The 23,226-nt window shown below is 45.4% G+C and overlaps 1 protein-coding gene across 2 annotated transcripts; it reads left to right on the forward strand.

Annotated features, from left to right (window-relative positions):
* The first annotated feature begins 826 nt into the window (after positions 1–826).
* On the forward strand, positions 827–22,685 carry RPS6KB1 (ribosomal protein S6 kinase B1). Of its 2 annotated transcripts, XM_053367053.1 has the most exons (15): positions 829–1,084; positions 7,278–7,327; positions 8,380–8,500; positions 8,743–8,811; positions 10,571–10,718; positions 10,871–10,928; positions 11,991–12,091; positions 13,282–13,372; positions 14,586–14,676; positions 16,025–16,132; positions 17,030–17,092; positions 17,643–17,720; positions 18,392–18,499; positions 19,817–19,929; positions 20,628–22,685. In XM_053367053.1, the coding sequence occupies exons 1-15, from the start codon at positions 1,013–1,015 to the stop codon at positions 20,863–20,865; spliced, it is 1,509 nt and encodes a 502-aa protein (XP_053223028.1). In that variant the 5' UTR covers positions 829–1,012; the 3' UTR covers positions 20,866–22,685. The 2 variants fall into 2 exon arrangements, with proteins under 2 accessions (XP_053223029.1, XP_053223028.1); XM_053367054.1 differs by lacking the exons at positions 16,025–16,132; positions 17,030–17,092; positions 17,643–17,720; ... (1 more) ...; positions 19,817–19,929; positions 20,628–22,685 and having other exon boundaries at positions 827–1,084; positions 13,282–13,417; positions 14,586–14,659.
* The last annotated feature ends 541 nt before the right edge of the window (positions 22,686–23,226 follow it).

A 23,226-nucleotide genomic window follows, 5' to 3' on the forward strand; every position in this document is an offset into this window, starting at 1 on the left:
ATAGGACCAGATTAATAAAAAATAAAATAACTAAAACTAAAAATATATAATATTTTTAAAACAGCAAATTAATGAACATGGTTTTATACATATGTATAGTTACATGCAAATATACAAGCATTTTTTAAAAAAAACCCCTATAAATTCAATCTGTGTGCGCGTTTCACCCTATACGGTAATTTCCCGCCTTTCCCCATTTATCCCCCTCCCCCATTTAACACTCTTCCCTCCCTCAAGCGCACGCGCGTAGCCTCACCCTTCCACAGCTGCACCTCATCCACTGACCACCTACCAACTGTCACAGCACCTTCGACCCCGTCCTGCCAGCATTTCTGCGCATGCTCCCCTTCCGTCGCTGGCTCAGGCGGGAAAATTGGTGATTAAAAGGGGACAAGCGGTAAAGGAGGGCACAGCAGCTGCGCCAGCGCGCGTGCGCCGGCTGCCGGACCGTACGCATGCGCGGCGTCCGCGTGGTGTGGAGCACGACGTGCTGTGCGCATGCTCGCTACAAAGAAAAAAAAAATAGCAACGCAACGACGTAGAGAACTGTCGAGTTCTATATCTAGCCTGAGAATAGAAGCAAAATTTCTACCACTGCGCGTGCGGGCCTACAGATGGCGCTACGCCGCTTGCGCCGTTTTACGTGTGGCGAGTGACGTCGGCGCGCGCGCGCGCGAGAGAGAGAGCAACGGCCCCTTTGGGAAAGCGCCGCCGCGTGCTCTTGGCGCTTGCGCACTGGCTCCGCGGGCCCAGGTGCCCCTGGCCGCCCACCTCCCCGGCGCCGCCCCACGCTTGCGCAGTCCCTCCGGAGGGGAAGAACCGCGCAGGCGCGCTGAGCGGGCGGGGGAAGGTCTCCGGCTAGCCTGGGCGATGGCGGCCGTCATGGCGGCGCTCGGGGTTGCCGCTGCGGGCCCATGAGGCGGGCCTCCGGCCCTCACCCGCGCGCTCTCGCCACTAGGCAGCGAAGGGCGGCTCCGGCTGTGCCGCCGCCGCCGCTCGCGTTCCCCAGGCCATGGCGGGCGTCTTCGACATCGACCTGGACCAGCCCGAAGAGGCGGCCTCGGACGAGGAGCTGGAGGAGGGGGTGAGGCAGGCCCGGCCCATGTGCGGCCCGGCCGGGAGGAGGCGCCTCGGGGGAGCCCAGCTCAGGCCTCGGGGGCGGGGAGGGCGAGGCGGCGGAGGCCCCGGTCGGAGGGAGGGAGGCGGGCCGGGGGAGGCCGCCTTCGGGGAAGGACTTGGCCGAGGGTGGGAGGCGGACGGGCGGCTCTTGGGGGCGGCGAGGATGGTTCCGTTATAACTGACTTGCTATTCCTGCATTGTACTAACGGCGTTTGCTGCTGTTATTACGGCCTTCCCGCATTGTGCCTTTGGCATGAGCAGTAGGAAGAATAGCGAGAGTTGTAATAAATGCATACAAATCCGTGGTCGTGTTTTTGCATTGGGTTTGACACGTGTTCTGACTATTTTTTAGGTTCCTGCATTGTGCATTTTATTATGATTATTATTACTACACTTAAGATGATCTAGTAATAATACAATATTAAATTATTGTTTCTGCATTGCGTCCGACACAGATTATTATCATTGTTGTTAAATTCAGGATTACGATGATCCAGCGGTAATAAATTAATGATTATGTCACAGGTTATTGTCATGATTATTAGGCAGTTACTGAGCTAGGTGAACCAACAGCTTGACTCGGTATACGACAGCTTCCTATGTTCCTAGTGGCCATTAATACATTTTGTGGTAGCAAAAGGCACTTATTCCCTGCCTTTTTTTACAGAAAGCGCAGAAGCAGCTTGCATTAAGAACTCAGTAGTGATAAAGGTCCTGTGGCACCTTTCAAAACTTAACTGGATTATTGCAGCATCCTCTTTGGTGGGGCTGGAGCTCACTTTGTCAGGTAATAGTTGCATTTCAATGAATCTGAGTGAGATGTAGTGGGCACAAGTCCATGAAAGCTGATGCTGCAATAAATCTGGCACAGTTCGATCTTTTCCACATCTCCTCAGAAGAAAGTCCTTTTGAGGTCAATGGGGTTTACTCTTAGATAGGCTAAAATCCTATAAGCACTTTATGGCACCATCCTAATCATGTCTATTCAGAAGTAAGTTCTGCTGAATTTAATGGGGCTTATTCCCAGGTTTGTGTGGTTAGGATTACAGCCTTGGTCTTTAAAGTATCACAAGACTTTCTACTGTTCTTGCTGCAACAACACATCTTCCCCTGTGGAATTTATTACTAATGATAACAGTGCTTTAATAAGTGAACTAGTGCACTTATTGTTAACGACCCAGTTAATCTTAATAGATGCTGCTTAGTCATGGGAGTGAGGAAATACAGGTTGGTATTCAACTAAGTTATTCCGAGTAAACTTATTCAAATTAATGAATGTGACTAAGCTAGGGCCATTAATTTCAGTAGGTGTGGTAGTTGACTACCCATTATTTTGCCTTTTGCTTATACAGTTATCATTTTTGTGGAGTGAATTTTCAGAAACTGCTCTATTTTGACTTAATGTATTAAGGGGAGGCAAAAGATAGTATGTGGTGATAAGAACATGCAGATACTGCTATATGTGGGGAAAGGGTTGTCTAGGAAATGAATGTGGCTCTGCCTGATTAGAGCAGCCTTGTAACTTTTGAGGGGCACACTTAATATCCTGTAATAATTTTAGCGCATAAGAGGGACTGTTGAAGACAAGCAGAGCACTGCCTGCCCCTCTTTTATGAGTTAAAAGCAGGTAAGTAAAAACATTTTGCAGGCTAGAAATCAGTGTTCCTTGTGCCTCTTCTGCTTAGCCTGTTTGGTTGTCCAGGAAGAAACTTTGTCTCCTGTTCATCCAGTGAGGCAGTGCAGCGGATTGGCAATGGAGGGATGAAGTTATATATGCTGCCAGCTCACATGGTTTCTATGCTGGAGTAATAGAATGGGGCTTCCTGTGTGTCAACTCAGCAGACTTGTGACAGAGACCTATGTCCCTTTGCAGTGTTTCTCTGTTAGGCACACAGGAGCTAACGTTCTGTCATGCACATCCAGCATAGAAAGGAAGTGATGAGTGGCAGAAAGCATGCCTTGATCTGTCCATTGCCCATCAGCATACAGTGGTACCTCGGGTTACATACGCTTCAGGTTACAGACTCCGCTAACCCAGAAATAGTACCTTGGGTTAAGAATTTTGCTTCAGGATGAGAACAGAAATCGTGCTCCGGCGGCGCAGCAGCAGCGGGAGGCCCCCATTAGCTAAAGTGGTGCTTCAGGTTAAGAACAGTTTCAGGTTAAGAACAGATCTCTGGAACGAATTAAGTACTTAACCCGAGGTACCACTGTACTAGGTTGATGTGCTGAATGTGCTAAAGGTTGACCTGCTGCTTGTCTACCATAGATACATAGCTGGCTGACAGCAAGAGGGAAGGAGAGCTTTGTCATTCGTCCTCTTGGTTACTATGCTGAATGCATTGGAAGGCACATCACCTCTTGCACGTACAGTATGGAAATGCTTGAGGAGTGACAAAGCACTCTTAAGCTTCCACAGCCTGCTTGGTTTCAGCATTGGGCAGGAAGGAAGCAAAAGTGCTCTGGAAAGGAGGCGGAGCCCAGGTTAACATTCCTAGTTGCCTGTGGTAAGCCAAGTGAGTGGGTTACAAGCAAGGCTGGGCTTGGGGGTCCCCTTGCTCCAACGGGGCTACTGATTTTGTGTTTGATAAATGGGTGCTGAAGCACAAGTGAACACAAAATAATATTCAGGTGTACTCATTCCCTGCAATACACTCTGGATAAGGGCAAAGAATACTTGCTGTGTCCCATTTGGGTTTTAAAAAACTTTTTCTTTTAAATTTTAAACCTTAAAGAACAAAAAAGTTGTCCCGCTAAAAGTATACAAGTCATTAAAAGAATACAAAGGATTACAAAAGCACAAATCACAAAAAAATGCCAGAAATTTCAATCTAATCTCTCCAGAGTCCTCCATGTGCTTGGGGTTAAATGGGTCCAATTTCTCTTAGCAGCACATAGTTGACACATCAGTTTTTCTGCTGGTGCAACTGTCTAAACATGAGTGTGCCAAGAGACAGACTCCCTCCAGAATGCCAGTTTATTAGATAATTCTGTTATTTGCCAAGTCTTGTTTAGAGTGCTTGGGACTGTAGTCTAAAGCATACATACATTGGGAATATGTTCCATTGGACTTAGTTCTGCATAAACATGCCTAGGTTCAGGCTGTGAGTGTTCTAGGCCTGTGGAACGGTGTTGCTGCTAGTTTGCTGGCTGCAAGTAGTTGTCTTAGGACAGTGCATGAGTACTGGCTGTAGTTGAGCACAGCTTCCATGCTAAAGATCCAGCTTCCTTGAAACCTGACAAATATTGCAAGTTCCTAGGGTTAGGAGAAGGCCATAGCTCATTGGCATCTCCAGGTAGGGCTGGAAGAGGGACTCATCTGAAATCCCAAACAGCTGCTATCTATTGATGTAGAGTAGAGCTAGACAGAGCTCTACTCTAGACGGAACTAGACAGAACAGTGGTGTGATCCAGTACAGTGGTACCTCAGGTTAAGAACTTAATTCGTTCTGGAGGTCTGTTCTTAACCTGAAACTGTTCTTATCCTGAGGTACCACTTTAGCTAATGGAGCCTCCTGCCGCCACCACGCGATTTCTGTTCTCATCCTGAAGCAAAGTTCTAAACCCGAGGTACTATTTCTGGGTTAGCAGAGTCTGTAACCTGAAGCATCTGCAACCTGAGGTACCACTGTATAAAGTAGCTTCCAGTTTTTCTAGGGTTATTCTGCAGAAGAACTTAACTGCATCAATACAGTGAGGGGTGACCTCATTTAACCTTCTTATGAAGGTCTGCAAATATTGATGCTGTTTTGTGGTGCTGCAAGCTGGCGTCCAAATTGAAGGTAAATGTTCTTCAAAAGAAAATGCTTATATAACACATCTTACATAAAGGCATGTACACACACACACTGACTAGGCTTTTAATTAGTGTTTTACCTGAAAATAAAGAATATCTGCTGTTACTTGTGCCACTATACACTCAAAATGGTATTTTAAAGCTTTTAAGTAGCGTTCTGATTTTGTGGATCAAAACCCATGTGCTCTGAGGTTGCTTTTGATCCTGCCATTGTTGCATGACAGGTGGTTTTATGCTCATCAGCCTGTCCCATTTTTGTGTGTGTGTGCACACACGCTATTGTAGAATCATCTGTTCTGTCTGTGCATTGTGGTATATTTTTTCAAACTTGCCTAGATGAAATAGTCTTTTCATCTCCTAGGTCTTCATATACACAACCAGTTTGTTGTTATGCCACCAATGCTGTACACAAGTAATTTATTCGTATCTGGAGTGGATACATGACCAATGTTCTACTTACTAACAGTAGTCTTAGGTGCAAATTGTTTTGCAAAACATTGGGCCCAGCAAGGTTTTGCTAGAAACCTGCTTCCTGACCCCGCCCTTTATCCAGGAGTCAATCACCAGTCCACACACACCCTCCCTTAAGTGCTTGGATTCTTGTACTTCTGACATTAGTTGTAACTGCTGGTGATAAGGCAGTAGAATGATGCAAAGAAATACAATCGTACCTTGGTTCTCGAACGGAATCTCTTCCAGAAGTCCATTCAACTTCCGAAAACTTTCTAAAACCAAGGTGTGGCTTCTGATTGGCTGCAGGAGCTTCCTGCACTCAACTGGAAGCCGTGTCGGACGTTCGGCTTCCAAAAATGTTCACAAACTGGAACACTCACTTTCGGGTTTGCGGCTTTTGGGAGCCAAAACGTTTAAGTCACAAGGCGTTCAAAACCAAGGTACGACTGTATTTTAGTTTTTGAGAGGGCTGGAAACAGTCCTGTTACCCTTGGTGAAGTGGTGGTGATGTCTAGCTTCAGACTCTGTAAATGAATAAAATCAATCCCATGTGAGCTATGCCAAGCATGGATTGTGGTGGTGGTGGGCAAATAATATTAGTAGCTTTTTAAGGCTAACTTTTCCTATGGTCTCTCCTTCATATATGACACAGGTCTAGTTTTCACAAACAGCAGGTTATAAACTTGTTTGGCATATAGAACGTCAGGCTGCAAAGATGCTTCTCCATGCAATTTAAAAGAAAAATAAGCTGCAGTTATAGAAACATAGAATTGTGGATCGCATGGTCGGCGGTTCGAATCCCCGCAGTGGGGTGCGCTCCCGTCGTTCGGTCCCAGCGCCTGCCAACCTAGCAGTTCGAAAGCACCTCCGGGTGCAAGTAGATAAATAGGGACCGCTTACCAGCGGGAAGGTAAACGGCGTTCCGTGTGCTGCGCTGGCTCGCCAGATGCAGCTTGTCACGCTGGCTATGTGACCCGGAAGTGTCTGTGGACAGCGCTGGCTCCCGGCCTCTAGAGTGAGATGAGCGCACAACCCTAGAGTCTGGCAAGACTGGCCCGTACGGGCAGGGGTACCTTTACCTTAAAAGACCCTGAGGGCCATTTAGTCCAACCCCTGCTATGCAGGGATCTCAGCAAAAGCATCCATGACAGATGGCCTTCCAACCTCTGCTTAAAATCCTGTAAGGAAGGCCAATCCACCACTGTCCAAGGGAGTCCGTTCCACCGTTGAACTGCTCTTACCATCAGGAAGCCATTGGTTTGGGTCCTACCCTCTAGAGCCAGAAAAAACAAGCTTGCTCCATCCTCCATGCAATATTTCTATAAACTCTCCAAGCTGAGCTTCAGGAAGCCGAACAAGTGGAAGTTTTGGGGGGAGGGGGCTGCAGTGGGGAGGAGAGGGCAGATGCCTGGATAGAGTTCTGTTTGCATAACTCTGGCTCCAACCCATTAAGTCTGCAGCAGCCCTGGTGTCGGGGACCTAGGCGTTGTCTTCATTTTGTATAGTAAAGCAGATCCTGCTTTTCCCCAGTGCAGTAAGTTCTCAGTGGTAAAAACAGTTCTGATCTGTAGTGTCCAGAAAAGACCCATGTTTTAAGATCTAAATTACTGACTGTCGGCATTGTACGAAATTGGGTAGCAGTGTAGTTGGGTAAAGAGTGCTGAGTCCCTGTGCTGTGCTTTGGAGGATTTGGCAGCGCTCCTGTCGAACTCTGTGGATGTTCCACAAAAACCCAGCATAGGAATTACCATACCCTGCTGCTGTGCTTATGTAAGAGCTGAATGCAGTCTTGCAGTGCTGTCAGTCCTAAATCCTGGGTTAATGTTTAAGCAAAAATTCATAGTTCTTTCTAAACAATCACTGTTTACTTTTCTGATTCTCTCTCTCCTCCCTACTTGACTTGTTTTAGGGTCACTTAAGTGAAAGCATGGACCATGGGGGAGTCGTCCCATATGAGCTGTAAGTTTTTAACTGGAAATGGATCCTTGTCAATGGAAGAGTTGGGGAGGAAACAGTCCTGTCCTAAGTCAGTGCTAGAGTCCAGGCAGCAATGCCATCATGTTTCATTAGCTGTATGAAATTGCTCCTTGTGCAGACAGGAGCTCGAGAGTGAACCATGCAATATTCTGAGGGGCCTTGAAACAGCTTTTGGTCTCAGATTTTCCAAGGAATCTGGTTAAAAGTTGAACCCGGTAGTATTAAACTAAACCTTGAAAAAGGAAGTTGGAAAGAGTGTCATTCTGTCAATTTCCTCCTTCAGCTCTATTTACTTTTTAAGAGAGCAAATGTTGCCCACTCTCACTACTTAATGATTAGGGAGACTCAAAGGCTTTGTGGGCACAGGGGAAGACCTTAGGGCTGCCTTGCAGCCGCAGACACCACATTGTCAATCCCTGGAGTGGGTTGTAAACCTAAACAGGCCAGTATCAATAATTTATTGTCTTAATCCAGCAAGAGCTGTTTCAGATGCAAAAAGAGGTTTCCTGTATTGTGTCCTACTTGCCGCAATTGCAATGAGGAAACATCCTTTGTGGGCAGGGGGCTGTGGGGGTCTCCCTTCCCTTGTATATGAAGGTATTCTATCCTCTGCAGTTGGCATTGGCCTCTAGTAGTTTGCTTATCTCTCTTTCCCCTTTAAAACTAGTGCTTTCAGAGCACTCTGCTTAGGTCCATGTGTGAATCCTGTTCAAGCATATAAGGAAGTCTGGGTTGATGCACTTGTGTTAGAATGGTTTCATTTGCCTGACTTCAGAAACGTTTCATGTTGTTGTTTTTTTAAAAAATACTGTGCTTTGAAAAAATGTATTTCTTAAATTAAACATTTCAAATTATTTAGAACTCATGTCTGCAGTAGTCAGAGTTTGTATTCCAGTTTATATTCTAAATAATACTATCTCCCCCATCCCTTCCTGAGCACCTCACAGGGAGGCTTTTAGTTATACACAGAATAGTTAATGTACTTAGTATTGTTTTAAAGGCTATCCTAATTTTGAAACTTTTTTGTTTGTTAGTGGCATGGAGCATTGTGAAAAATTTGAGATTTCAGAAACTAGTGTGAACAGAGGCCCTGAAAAGATCCGCCCAGAGTGCTTTGAGCTGCTACGTGTCCTTGGAAAAGGTGGCTATGGAAAGGTAAGAAGTATGAGATGTGCGAGCTTGTTGAGAGATGCTATAAATACTGGGGAGGCGGGGAAATAAATATATGCATGTTATCTATAAGATGATCTAAAACAGAAGTTTTCTGGCTGGTTTGAAGTCAAAAGAGTTCTCTCTACCGCTCTCTGGTAGTGGAAGAGCTTCAAACAGCAGCCCTTGCAGTGGCTGCTAACCCTCTTTTTAAAAGGCATCTAATTATTCTCCATTGTTTTGGACAGGTTTTCCAAGTTCGAAAAGTAACGGGAGCCAATACTGGTAAGATATTTGCCATGAAGGTGCTTAAAAAGGTGAGTTGGCTTTTGACATTTAGCTATTAAATAAGAGGGGCTCTCTTGAGGGTAAGAGATCATAGTTCAGCGACAAGAGCTCATGTCACTGGCAGAGAGTCTTAGTTTTAACCCCTGGCATCTCTAGGTTTTGTTCTGTTTTTCTTTTTTTTAAAACCAGACCAGAGAGAAGCTGATGAGACAGAAGAAGAGCCTGGTGGATCAGGCCAGTGGCCCTTCTAGTCCAGCATCCTGTTCTCACTTAATGCCCGTGGGAAACCCACAAGGAGCACCTGACCGCAAGAGCACTCTCCCCTCCTGTAGTTTCCAGCAACTGTTATTCACAAGCACTGCTGCCTTGTGGAGGCAAAGCATAGCTGTTCTTTCTTAGTCCGAAATTCTGAGACCGGAGAGCCTCCACTGGTCAGAGTAGACAATATCAACAATTAGTCCGAAATGGTGTAAGGCAGCTTCCTATAATCAAAACTGCTGCACTCTCTTCTAGAATAGAAACCAGTAACTAGTATGCCAGTTCCTGGGAATTTCAGGGGTGTGTGGGGGGGGAGTTCTGTTGTTCTCACATCATGCTTGTGGGAACATGGACCACTATGAGAATAGGATGTTGGCCATGTCCTGATCCAGCAGGCTCTTCTTATGTTCTTATTTGTTAATGCCAAGGTTGGCAACATGGTGCGTCTGGGTATCTATCTATCTATCTATCTATCTATCTATTTTTGCTGGCCTACAATTCCCATCATTCCTGACTGTTGGCCATTGGTGGTGGTTGTAGTCCAAAATGTCTCGAGGCCATCACATTGGCTACCACTTGTTTTATGAATTGGAATCGACTGTTTCTTTAATGACTCCGAAATTCTTTAAAGGTTTGCGCATAAACTTTTGGAACTCTGTTTTGTTTTGAGAGCAAGTTATGCAAGGGGAGGTCTGTTTTGCAAGCCAGTATTCTTATTTATGGCTTATCGCAGTATATTAGCATAGCATACTTTGCAGAGCCCTTTGACTTACATTTTTTTAAAAGGTTGTCGAGTGCATATTGGTCTGTTGAAACCTAAATTACTCTGGACATAATCCAGCTGAGGCATACCACTTAGTCCCATTTATTTGAGGTAGAAGAGATTCAGATGCACTTTTAACTGTGTGAGGAATCATTGATCTCATCACAACATGTTTCCTGTAACAATGAATGCAAAGTCCAGCTAAATGAGAGAACAATTGGAAGAGCAAGAAGAGGTGTCCAGTGTGTTGTCAAGTACCAGTGAGAAGACGCTAGCACTTTTTATTAAGAGCTGACGTTGACTTGCTGGCGGCAACCCTTGGCCCAGAAGTTTACTCTCTTCGCTCAGCTCAAGCGTTATACCTGAGCCAAGACTCCTGATGACACACTTGCATTTATTTGTATAAGTCTACAGTTTACTGTTAACCCCATGTAAACAAGAACTGGAAACCCACTTCAAACCATGATTTGAAGGCACATTTGTTAGTGCTTATGGTAGCTTGCTTGATTGGTTTGAATATAGTGGGAAACTTTGGCTTGTGGTAAAGCAGGGATTGAATCAAAGCCAGGGGGCAGAGTGTGTGCCCAAGGCATGCTCTCCCCTCTTCAAACCATGGTTTGAGAGTTATGTGTGAATAAGTCCTTCATATTCCATCAACATTTGCTGATGCCAGCAATCGGTGGCTGTGTATTGTGGGATTGCTGACAGTTAGTTTCTGGTGTAGTCTTTAGAACATTGTCTTTACTGTTGAAGTCTCTGTTCTCTAGGCAATGATTGTGCGAAATGCAAAAGATACAGCTCACACGAAAGCAGAGCGGAACATCTTGGAGGAAGTCAAGCATTCGTTCATTGTAGACTTGATTTATGCCTTTCAGACTGGTGGAAAACTCTACCTCATCCTTGAGTATCTTAGTGGTAAGGATGCAACTGATGGTCAGAATGTGAATTCTGGTATTATAGCCAGCCAGCAGTGTGGGGTGGAAGCTTTTTCACATACTGTATATAGCAGAAAGATAACTTTCTTTCTTTTACCTTTCTCTCTCCACCCGATGCCCATTTCATTGCAGGAGGAGAACTGTTCATGCAGTTGGAGAGAGAGGGGATATTTATGGAAGACACAGCTTGGTAAGGCAAACAAGTTCCAATTTCCAAGCCTCAGCAACCAGGCAGCTTCCTGTGTTCCTACATAAGGAAGTTTCTGGGAAAGTGTTAACCTTTGCAGAGTTGAATAATTGTTGCCCATTTTGAACAAACTGGCAAGATTGGGTATTCTATATGAACCTATGTTCCTGTGGAAAATACCCAGATATAACAAAACAGTTCATGGATCCCATGTTTGGAACTGTGGAATAGTAAGTACCGTATTTTTCACTCTATAAGATGCACCAGACCATAAGATGCACCTAGTTTTTGGAGGAGGAAAACAAGAAAAAAAAATATTCTAAATCCCAGAAGCCAGAACAGCAAGAGGGATCGCTGTGCAGCGAAAGCAATGATCCCTCTTGCTGTTCTGGCTTCTGGGATAGCTGTGCAGCTTGCATTCGCTCCATAAGATGCACACACATTTCCCCTTACTTTTTAGAAGGGGAAAGGTGCATCTTATAGAGCAAAAAATACGGTATTTTCTGTGTATACTCTGGGATGCTGGGAGAATCCGCCAGAATGCACTTGTTTCGGCCAGGAGGGAAGTGAAGTAAAGAGATTCAATTCTTCAGCTTAGTAGCTTGAGTACTCACCCTCTAGCTTCTGTGGAGCAGAACTAACTTACGCTGGCAGTGAAATTGCAGGCTTATCTCAAAACTATGGTTTGGTGTGACGTCTGAATTTAAAAACCATTGTTTGTCACATCTGACAAGGCAGAACTGGAAATGGTGTTTGAATCGGGTGTGCCGGCCGTGGTTTGTACTGAGTGTGGTTTGGTGTGATGTCTGAATTGATGAACCATATGGCTGTTTCTCCCCCTCTGAAGGCTGTCCCACCTAGGGCCTGGGGTAGGAAGTGGATGGAGAAATAAACCATTTAGGTATCTTGGCTAGCCTGATCTTGGATTGGTTCACATTCTAAAATTATGATTAGTGCAAACCACAGTTTGGTGCGGTATCTTAATATTCAGCCACAGAATTTTTGTACTCAGATATGACGCGTTGCTATTGGCATTTATTTGTTAATGAAATTCTTGCATTTCAGCTTCTACTTGGCAGAAATTTCAATGGCTTTGGGGCACCTGCATCAGAAGGGGATCATCTATCGAGATCTAAAGCCAGAAAACATCATGCTCAACCACCAAGGTTAGTGGTACGACAGTGAGCTTGTGTGTTGGCACGTGCCATAGCTTTATAGTTCTGAAAGAAGGGTGGGAAACCCTCAGGCCCAGTGGCCAAACGCTGGTCTCTCTGCCTGGCCTTTGGGATTCTCCCCCATCATACACCTTTCCCAGCCACATCCCTCCCTGGCCCTCCTCTGCAGCCTCACTGAGTGTTTTTGGCAGGCTGGGGTGTGTCCTTGAACTTTTATAATGCCTCTTGGTTGCCTGAATCAAGGATAGAGAGGGGTCACAATTGGTGCTCTGCCCACTTTTGCCTACCAAAGGCATGTGACCCTCAAAGGTTGCCGCCTTTCCCCATCAGCCCTAGCTAGGCTGGCAGTTGCAGTCCAAAATCATCTGAAGGGTGGCAGGTTGGTGAGGGATGATTTAAAGCATTTCTCTCCAGCCAGAAAAAGCTTGCATCTCTGCGCTAAGACCGTTCCTGCCTCCAGGCTTCAAATCTTAAAAAAAAAATGCAGAAGAGAAATGGAAAAGGGATTGGGTGTCTTTGACGCGCCTCTCTTGTTTGAGCTATCCCTCCTTGCCCCATTTTCTCAGACTGAATTCAGCCATTTGTGAAGTCTGTTTTGTTTATTTAGAACATGTTACCCTGCTGTTCAGCCAGAAAGGCTCCCAGAGTGGCTTAATGCTTCCCCTATGTTCTCCTGAGGCAGTCAGAAATCTAGATTATCAGGGCAAAAAAAAGGGCACTGCTCTTCATGCCACCCTGAAGATACTGCATGGTTATATATGTTATTTCAATCTTTTGAAAGCAAGCTGTATGCCACCAAGCATTTGAAGTCTCCAGAGTAATACCCTGTTAAGTCTTTCTCTGAGAAAGTCTGTTGATTTCAGTGGACTTAATATTTTTTAGTCCATTGATTTCAGTGAGTACGTTTTGAGTTATGACTAATGTTGGATCTCAACCTGTGGGGCATATGGAGTGGGGCTTGTGTGTTTTTCCTGTTGGGAATCAGTATAGTTCCTAAGGTTACAGCTTTTTAATTGACTTACTTTATCTGCCTTGAGGGGCTTTTGCTGAAAAACAGTTTATAAATTAAGTACTGTATGTTAAAATAAAAAAATGCCCAAGTTGGGGCTTTGGTCTCAGATACGACTTGTTAGAATGACATGTTAGTATTCCTTCCCCACTTTTTTCCTGTTTCCTTTTAGGTCATGTTAAGCTGACAGATTTTGGACTGTGTAAAGAATCCATTCATGATGGAACTGTCACGCATACATTCTGTGGAACAATAGAATACATGTGAGCCCGCATGATGAAACAGAAAAGTATTTCTCTGGTCTGGGGGTAATGGCTAAATTTTACCTTTTAAAAACTTGGCTCAATATATGATGGGCTTTTCTTGGGTGAGGGGCGAGGGGCTAGGCTGTCTATAGAGCTCAGGACTACTTCCATAAATATTTGAGACACTATATGTAGAGAAGTCTCCCTGACACCATAGTAGAGCAATGCTGCCAGCCTGCAGTCCCCATCATCCCTGACCAGTCAATTTTGTTGGTGTGGCTGATGGGAGCTGGAGTCCAGTAGCATGCAGAGGGACACAGGTTCCCCACCACAGCCGAAGGGCTTTATCTAAACCACGTATATTTGAAAGGAGCTAGATTTTATACGTAACTTTGTAAATCAGACCAAAACTTTTTACTGAGCTTGCCTTTAAAACTCGTTTCTAGCTTAGCCACCTGCATAATCTTAAGTTAGTAAAATTACACTGTGGTAACTTGCAGCTGAGCTCAGATCATTGACAGTTGCTTGTTAGGAATCATGAATTTTGGAATCTGGAATCGCTGGGGGTGCATGTACCATTGTAAGGTTGAACCAGGTTTATGAGCATTACACTCTTCATGCCCAGTGGATCAAAAGATGGCTGATAAACATTTATGACCCACAAAACAAAGCTCCGTATATTTCAGAAACTTCCCTTGATCTGATTTTGTGATATGAGGTACGTACATCCCACTATACTACACAGCCATGCAGTAACAGTAATTTATGGGGCACAAAGCATGTAGCAATTATGTGCTGATCCACATGTCATGAAAAGTGTGACATTCGTCTATCTGCTACAAGCTTACAATGATATGGTGACTCCAAATCCCTAGATTCTAGCCAAGTTCCTGGTTTTCATTTAGTTGAAGTCAGTTGCAGGTTATTTAAGCAGCGGGTCAGTTCTATATTATAGGAGAGGCTTGTAGTAAATGTGGATCCATACCCAGCAGTGAAAAAGAACTTTCTTGTCTGGTTGCCTGGAGGCTGTTTTTACTCACCACAGGTGAGTGGCTATTTACAAGCCTTTCTGGATAGTGTTTGGGGGGGCAGGGGTGTGAAAGAATTGTACAGCAATACAACTTAAGCGTATATGGGGCATCTTTGCATCTTCATTATGTTTCTTTGAGGGCAGGCTAGTGCTATCTGCCTGTTCAAAACTTTTCTGCTTTGATTTTTCTTGTCTTTCTAGGGCTCCTGAAATCTTGATGCGGAGTGGGCACAACCGTGCTGTGGACTGGTGGAGTTTGGGGGCATTAATGTATGACATGCTGACTGGAGCAGTAGGTGCACATTTATAAACTGCATGCATTTTTTTCATTTCATAGAGCAGGGTTTTCCAAACCTCTGAGTTCACTAGCCTCTCTTGATGAGCTTATAAGCAGCATTTAACGATCACCATTGCTAAGAATCAGAAAACGTAAAGAAAGAAGTAAAGCAAATGAAAACAATGATACCATCTCTAATGAAATGGATGGGCTTTTAAGTGTTCATAGAATTGTAGAATTGTAAAACTGGAAGGGATCCCAAGGATCATCTAGTGCAATGCAGGAATCGCAGTGTTGCATGGTGGAATCATCGTATTAAATACAGAGGTTCTTCACTCACTGGCAACGCTTTTATGTCTGAAACTCCCACTGAGCAATGATGCTGTCACATCTTTGCAGGATGGAATGATGGGTCAATTTACGCTTGGACTTGGAGGCAAGCAGGCCCATTGCTCACTTGTGGTATCTCATAAAAGTGATGGAAGTGGCAAGAGGAAAAGGGAAGGCCGTATAGCTCAACGACCGAACATTGCAGAGGGTGCCAGGTTCAGACCCCAGTGGCATCTCCAGGAAGGGCTGGGAGAGGCTGCCTTCCTGAAACCCAGGAGTGCCGCTGCTGCCAAGTCAGCTAGATGGACATGGGGCTGGCCAGCTTCCTTACGGGCTGTATCCAGCCCTAGTCGTACTCAGAATAGACCCGCTGACATTAGCAAACATTAATTAGGTCCATTAATTCAGTGAGGCTGCTCTGAGTAGGACTTACGTGGATATGGGCTTGTGTTCCTATGATAATCTTTTTATTTGCTGGGAGGGGGTTGGACTGTAGATCTTTCACTTTTACATTCTTATAAAAATTCCAGAGCTAGCTTTAATGGTGAGGTTAGATCTTTAGTGGTTATTTGCTTGCAAACTGCTTCATGCCCTCCTTACTGAATACTTCAGCCCGGTGTGTGCTCATCCCAGCCATTTTGTTAAATAGCATATGTGACGTCATCACTCCTGGTTCTCCCCTGCCCCAGTTCCCCTTCATTGGCTGCTTCACCTTGACATGTAAATGATCCACCCAGAGCTACCATTTAGCCTTGGGTTGCCTATGTTAAAAACCAAACCCAGTGCTCTTCCCATTGTTTTTGCAGCCCAGGAGTTGGGACTGGTTTTCTTGCTGTACTTCTAAAGCTTTCTTCAGAATAGCATTGTGTGGAAATGGCTTTAATTGGGACTGTGTGTTTGCTTTTCAAAATAAAAATATGTTAAAGCAGGAGTATCTATTTTTATATGAAATTGCATAATTGTGGTGCATAGTTCCTTATGGCCTCCTCTCTCTCTTTTCTACCTCCTCTCCTCTGTCTCCCACATTCCCTAGCCCCCATTCACTGGGGAGAATCGAAAGAAAACCATTGACAAGATTCTCAAGTGTAAACTCAACTTGCCTCCCTACCTCACGCAAGAAGCCAGAGATCTGCTTAAAAAGGTGGGAATCTTAACAGGGAAATTGGGTTTTTTTATCTTAAAACGAGTCACAGACCGGCGCTTCCCCAATTAAATGACTTTGGGTTGCATCCAACTAGAACCTTACTTAACTAGACCCATTGCAGTTAATGGCCCAAACTTAGTCATGTACTTGTGAGTACAGAGGGCCTGCCACTTCCGCGAGGATTTGGTTCTGAGGGTCTGCGTGCAAAGCCAGGAACCCCTGGAACCACACCCCTTCAAGACAGAGGGCTGCTTACCTGCATCTGGGAACGTTGCAGGAGGGCCATGGGCAACCTTCCCAGGCACTGGTAAGCGAAGAAGCACTTTATTTACTGGCTTCTGGGATGCTCTCAGAGCCCTCACACCTCCTTATCGGGAAGGAAGGCGTCACCATACCTGCTGCGCCTCCTTCCCAAAGCTAGTCACCTTGGTTACCTGGCCATGTGAGGCTTCTGGGACGCTGTCAGAGCCCTCCCACCCCCTCCTCAAAGCCCTGTAAGTGAGGTGGGGGTAAATAAATGGAGAGTGGAAAGCAGTGAGTTTCCTTGGCTTTCCATTTATCTGCTTATTTTACTCCCACCTACATAAGGTTGCAATCATGTAAGTAAAGTGAACACAAGTTTTGGTTTTACTGTATGGCTAACCCTGGATGCTGCTCATTGCATTTAAGTCACAAGTCCTTTAAAATAAAGGTTAGATGAAGGAAATGCTTGCAGTCTATTTTCTTAGGAAGGAGGTACTTCAGTAAGGAGCTGGAATGTTGCAGGTGACTTTGCTCCGTAGATGATCCAGTGTTCTGCCTTCGGCATCTTTAGTTACAGCAGTCTGCTTCAGTATGCAACCCAGACTTTCAGGGTCCCTCACTTTTTCTTAAACGTATTTCCCCTTTTCTAAGCTGCTAAAGAGAAATGCTGCCTCACGTCTAGGAGCTGGTCCTGGAGATGCTGGAGAAGTTCAGGTAATTTTTGTTTAATGCTTTTGCTCAACTGGAACACAAGGCTAGACTTTCTCCTGTGGTTCCCCCCCCCCTTTTTTTTGAAGGACATCTGTGTTGTGATCTGGAGCATGTTCCATAGAGACAGTGTTTGTATACTATTTGAAAGAAACGGTGAGCATCTCTTACTTTTAAAATTGCAAACCAATTTGTTTTGAATTGGTTTGCCATCCTGGCTTCCTTCAAGGAGTTTGGGAAACTAGTGGTGTAGAGCTGTGTGAGAGAGGGAGAACATGCTGGCTGCGTCTCAGAGCAAGTCTAGGGTCAGTGGGATGCATAACAGCTAGAGGGAGCCCTGTTATTTCATTGCAAGTTGTAAGCACAACTTGAACCCAAACTGAGGATAGAAACGAACGTGGCTTTCCTCCTTGCCTGTGTTCATTCTCATCACCTTCAGCACACCAGACAAGTTGCCCCCCCCCTTTGGGTTTGTGTATAGCTTAGGAAGCTTCCACTTTGAGATCTTTTTCTCTTCCGGGTTGGATTCTGACTGTTGTCTAATAATGTTCCTTAGGCTCATCCTTTCTTCAGACACATCAATTGGGAAGAGCTATTGGCTCGGAAGGTGGAACCCCCATTTAAACCGTTATTGGTATGTATTTGTAATGCTTCCTTTGGTGCTGGATAATATTTCACATATAAACTTAGTATTTGCTTTGTGGATCCCAAAGTGGCCAGGCTTTCTCCCTAAATAATTATTCAGAGACGCACCCCATTTCTCCTCTAAGTATTTATACCTAGCTCTTCCTTGAATATTTCAAGAGCAGGGAATGGTGACATAAAAATAAGGTGAAAAATGCACAGGGGAAAAAAATATTATACAAAAAATACAGACTCAGTAAACAAGTCTAATAAATAACAAACAAGTTCAACAGCTCCATCACTAATCAAAGCAAAGGTGAGCTGCAGTGAGCACAACAATTATAATTTCCATTTAAACCAAATTCCTGGGTAAAGAAAACAGTACACATGACAGCTGAAACAACCAAATGGTCTAGCAGCAGTTCCCGCTCCATCTCTCCCTGGGGCTGCTCACTCCAGACCTTTGGAGACACTGAAGTAGTGACCCCAAAGGGGTGAAAAGAGTGCTGTCAATGGACTGCCCCAAAAGGGGTGACCTCTTCAAACAGTGATTTGTCATCAGGGAGTTTTCCTGCAGTTTCTTTTATCTGCCATTCTGACGATTTCAGTCCTCATCTACTATTAAAGGTGTTTGGCTTGATAATCTGTTGACCTTCATCCATATATATATATTTTGCAAAGCAATCCGAAGAGGATGTGAGCCAGTTTGATGCGAAATTTACCCGTCAGACTCCTGTCGATAGCCCCGACGACTCGACTCTCAGTGAAAGTGCCAACCAGGTCTTTGTGGTAAGTAGGAGTGGGGCTAGGTACTGGATTGTTGAAAACCAACAGAATCCTGGTCTTCAGGCTGCAGGGAATGTCAGAAGGCCTGTTGAGGGGTGCAGACATTCTGGAAGAGAAGACTCTCTCTGCCACCGCCAGGCCTCCTTTCTGAAGCTTGGGCACGCTCTGCATCTCCCTTGACTACTTAGTAGGCTCAGTTTCCCAATATCCATTGCTCCTTGTACCTTATTCTGGTCTGCAGCTGGTTTTATGTAGTGGCATAGGCTAGGGATAAGGAGCCTGTGGATGGTGTTGGACTCCTTCCATCATTCTTGACCATTGGCCATGTTGGCTGCAGGAGCTGATGGGAGTTGAAATTAATACCGGAATTCAGGCAACAGCTGTCTGAGAGCTTCTGAAAGTTCACATAGGCACAATGGAGCAAATGCTCAGACCCAGAGGTTTTCAATCTTTTCGAGTCCATGGCTCTCTTAGCCACCTACATTCTTTCTGCGGCACCCCTGCGGGACTCAGGTACCCAGTTATGTCACCCCTTGTCTGCAGAGCTGGCAGCCTCTCACCCTTTTTCGGACACCCTAACTTGTGGAGTGTTTCCTCAGCTTTTTCTACCCTCTCCTTGGGAGTCCTCCAGGCAGCTGCTGCTCCACCCCCCGGTCTCTTAGCTGTCCCCCTGCCCACCCCCTGCAGAGTTTATAGCCAGGGCTGCTGCAATAAACAGCTGTGCAAGCCTTTGGGAGGCAAAGACATGAGAGAGCATCAGAGGAGGGAGGGAGGGAAGGAAAGAGGGACAGGCCAGTGTTGCCTGTAGTACCCCTGACCATCCTTCCAGGCACCCCTGGGGGCCATGGCACTGGTTGAAAACCACTGCTCTGACCAAAGGCAGTTTTGATGTTCATTCATGTTCCGGTTAACAACCCACATATTGGCTCTATCTAGATGGCTAGGTCCTGCTAACCTAGCAGTTCGAAAGCACGTCAAAGTGCAAGTAGATAAATAGGTACCGCTCCGGCAGGAAGATAAACGGTGTTTCTGTGCGCTGCTCTGGTTCACCAGAAGTGGCTTAGTCATGCTGGCCACATGACCCGGAAGCTGTACGCCAGCTCCCTTGGCCAGTAAAGCAAGATGAGCGCCGCAACCCCAGAGTCAGCCACGACTGAACCTAATGGTCAGGGGTCCCTTTACTTTCACCTTTAGATGGCTAGGATTTTTTGTGGTGGGGGTACTGGTTCTTTCAAGTTCTGCTCCTGTTGTAACACAGAACATTCATTCAAATTCTTTGTGGGGGGGTGGACTTGGCAACAATTGTTTCCCACCATCTAGGGTTTCACATACGTGGCTCCATCTGTACTTGAAAGTGTGAAGGAGAAGTTTTCCTTTGAACCAAAAATCCGATCACCTCGCAGATTCATTGGCAGCCCACGGACACCAGTCAGGTATTTCACTTTCCCTTCCCCCATCCCTAGTTTTGGTGAGTAGCAGCAAGAGGGTCATTGAGGTGTTGAGGGTCTGGGCCTTTCCAGGGCGGTGAGAGAGAATATAAATGATTAATTTAGTTAGAGTGCTCTGTCTCACAAGGGAAGGGGCATATCTCAGTGGTAGAGCAATTGTTTTGCATGCAGAAGGTCAAGACTTCAGTTTTCGATGCCTCCATGTAAGGGTGGGAAAGGTTTCCTGCCTGAAACCCAGGAGAGCTGCTGCCAAACAGCTAAAATGGTGCCCTTGAGATGTTGTGGACTGCATTTCTCTCTGACAATTGGCTGTGTGGCTCATGGCTGTCTTCTGCTGCCACTGTTGGAGGCCTCTGAATGCCAGTTGCTGTGAATAGCAAGTGTGGTGGGTGATGTTGCATTCTGGTTCTCTTTGCTGGCTTCCCAGGGGCTCTGAGAACAGGATGATTTCTTGGCCTTTGTCCTGACCCAGCAGGGTTCTTGCATGATCTGAAAGGCACAATGCTCAGAAATCCCTTAAGTTTCCTGGATGTTGCTGTGGAGTTCCAAAGTCAGAAACTGTAGCCCAATTAAACCTGTTGAGTCAGGTCCTTCTGCTAGGTGTAGTGCAACGGCTAGCATGTTTCTGTGTGTTGTTTTCCGCAAAACTTCTTTCAACGAACGTTTCTTCTCTCTCTTTAAAGCCCTATCAAGTTCTCTCCTGGGGACTACTGGGGGCGAGGTACTTCCTCTGGCGTGGGAAACGCTCAGGCGCCCGTGGAGTACCCAATGCAGACGGGTGGGGTAGAGCAAATGGACGTGTCGGTCTGTGGGGAGGCCTCAGCTCCACTCCCTATCCGGCAGCCAAACACCGGGCCCTACAAGAAACAAGCCTTCCCTATGATCTCCAAGCGGCCAGAGCACTTGCGCATGAATCTATGATGAAATCAGCGGCAATCATTTCCAAAAACTTGCTTCTGGGTAGCAGCAACCGAACGCGAAGGGTGAACCTCCTGCTCCTCCTCCTGTGAGGTGCGTCCCCTCTCATCACGCTGTAAACGAGGGCTCCTGCGGCTTCTTTCTCAGCGACGGTATCCAAGTCGGCCATCGCACGGAATGAACTGGGAAAGAAGAGGGCAAAAAATACCGTGGATCCTTCTCTTCTCCTCCTCGCCCCCTTTTGCCTCTCCTCCGAATCAATGGTGCATTAAGAGAGGACTTGAGCAAAATAGTATTGTGTGACTCTCAAAGCACAGCCGTGCAGCGTGTCCTGTGGGCACGTGCCATTCTTTCAGCTCTCTTATCAAGGATTTTTCAGGTCGATAGCTTCGGGCCGGACAGTATTGAGGGTAGGGTGTGGCTTCTGCGCCATACAGTCTGAAGGGTTAGCCTGGGTCACTGAGCCAAACGTGTGCAGAGTGTCACCTCTCGGGCTTGACCTCCCCCCCCCCCCCCGCCCCCAAGGATTGGTTCGCCTGTAGGCGTATTTCAGGTGGCTTCCTGCGGTTGTGTGAAATTGGGGATCCGAAGCAAACTCCAACCCTTGGTCGTTCCATCTGCAAAAAAACAAACTTTTTTTTAAAAGTATAAATATATATATATATATTTTTCAAATAGAGTCCCTCCCCCACTTTTTTTTCCAAGATGGTTCATTATGGAAAGTATCCCGGACTTTGAATTATATGCAGAATTATTGGTTAGATGGAGCTGAAGTCGGAGGGGGAAGAAGGCTTAAGAATTTGTTTGCTCTCCTAGTGAAATAATGGAACTGGTTTGGGTTGTTGTTGTTTTTATAAAAAAGATTAAATTGAAATCACTGTTGTTATTGGAATGGGGTGGGTGAGAGAGTTCACCCTGCCTTGTCTTATTTAAAATGCCTCTTTCTACAGGATCAGATCAGGTGTTTCCCCCCTCTCCCCTCCCCCCGCGTAAAACCCTAGCGGGCATGGAAGACGTGACTTCCAACTCAGCCCCTCTGTTTGCATTGGGTAGTCTCCAGTGCTAAGCCTACTCTAGAGTAGCTTCATTGACATTAAAAGGGCGTGACGGACTTGGGTCTCTTTGTTTCAGTGGTTCTGCTCTTAGCTGAATTTAGTTTGGTACAACCCAGACAGCTCCATGCAAGTGTGGAGGGGGGGGTCTCTCCCTGCCAGTACAGAGAGCTCCACACATCCATCAAAGTTGTCACCCACCCACCCCCTTCTTTGCCGTGGGTTTATAGTACTGTCCTCCATCATTCTAAGCAGGAACCTCCTGGCTAAAGTTTCACCTCTATAATTTGTTTTAAGAGATACCAGGAATATGTTAAGATCGTTTAAGCCATTAAAAAAAGAGAGAAAAGTAAAGGGTGTTAGAAAGGAATACAACCACAGTATTTTTTTTATTTTTTTACAATTTACATTTATGCTGGTCTTGCAGCTTAAGTGGTAATGCTTTGGAGAGATGGTTTTCTGCCATCTTTGCTCCGTTTCTCATTTCCATTATGAATTATAAAAAAAAAACCTTGTTTTTTTTCCTTTGTGCTGAGGCGATCTATCTACTGATTGTAATGAAGAAAACCACACACAGACACAAAGCAAAACACAAGTATTATTAAGATGGCCTTCAACGAATGTCTTCCAGAGAACTTTTGCAACTTAATTTTAGGAAACGTTCAAAAGGTTTACTATTTATGTTTTCTGCGATTGTTGTTGAAAAAATAAAATCTGTACAAAAGTGACTTTACAGGTACAAAGAATTAAATAAAGGTATCTTCACCTTAACTTAATACTTCCTGCCTTAAATAAAACATTTCCATGTACGTAGCTGGCGAAAGGGGGTGAATAATGGTCTGCAGAGCTTTACGCTAGTGTAGAGAGTGGGTGGGTATGCGTGAGTAGGTGTGTGTGGATCTTTGTGTAATGGTGCGGTTTCTAACTCTTTCTGTGCAAATTCTGCCATTGTAGGAAATAGATCTCTCTCTTTTTTTGCTTTATTTTGATTCTTCTCTTGAGCCATAGGATCCAAGCCATAACTCTTCCAAAAAAGAAAAATAACTGAATCCGGTCAGAGGATCCACCTTTTGCAGTACAGTATAGCATGGAGCGAAACAATGGCTGCTCCTAAGCCCTAGTGGATTAGATCCTGCTTTGGATCTCCACCATCTGTGGATTCCACACACCCTGCCAGCTTACAGCCCCTGCTCTCTCTCTCCGGTGCTATTCCAAAGGGTCCTTTGATGGTTTCACAGGGTGCAGGCTACATGTGGCTGCAATGGGAACAGCGGGAGAAGTTGATGTGTGGGTGCTGCCTGCAGTTGTCTGG

Source organism: Podarcis raffonei, chromosome 15 (genome assembly GCF_027172205.1).
Source record: "Podarcis raffonei isolate rPodRaf1 chromosome 15, rPodRaf1.pri, whole genome shotgun sequence".
Taxonomy (NCBI): Eukaryota; Metazoa; Chordata; class Lepidosauria; order Squamata; family Lacertidae; genus Podarcis; species Podarcis raffonei.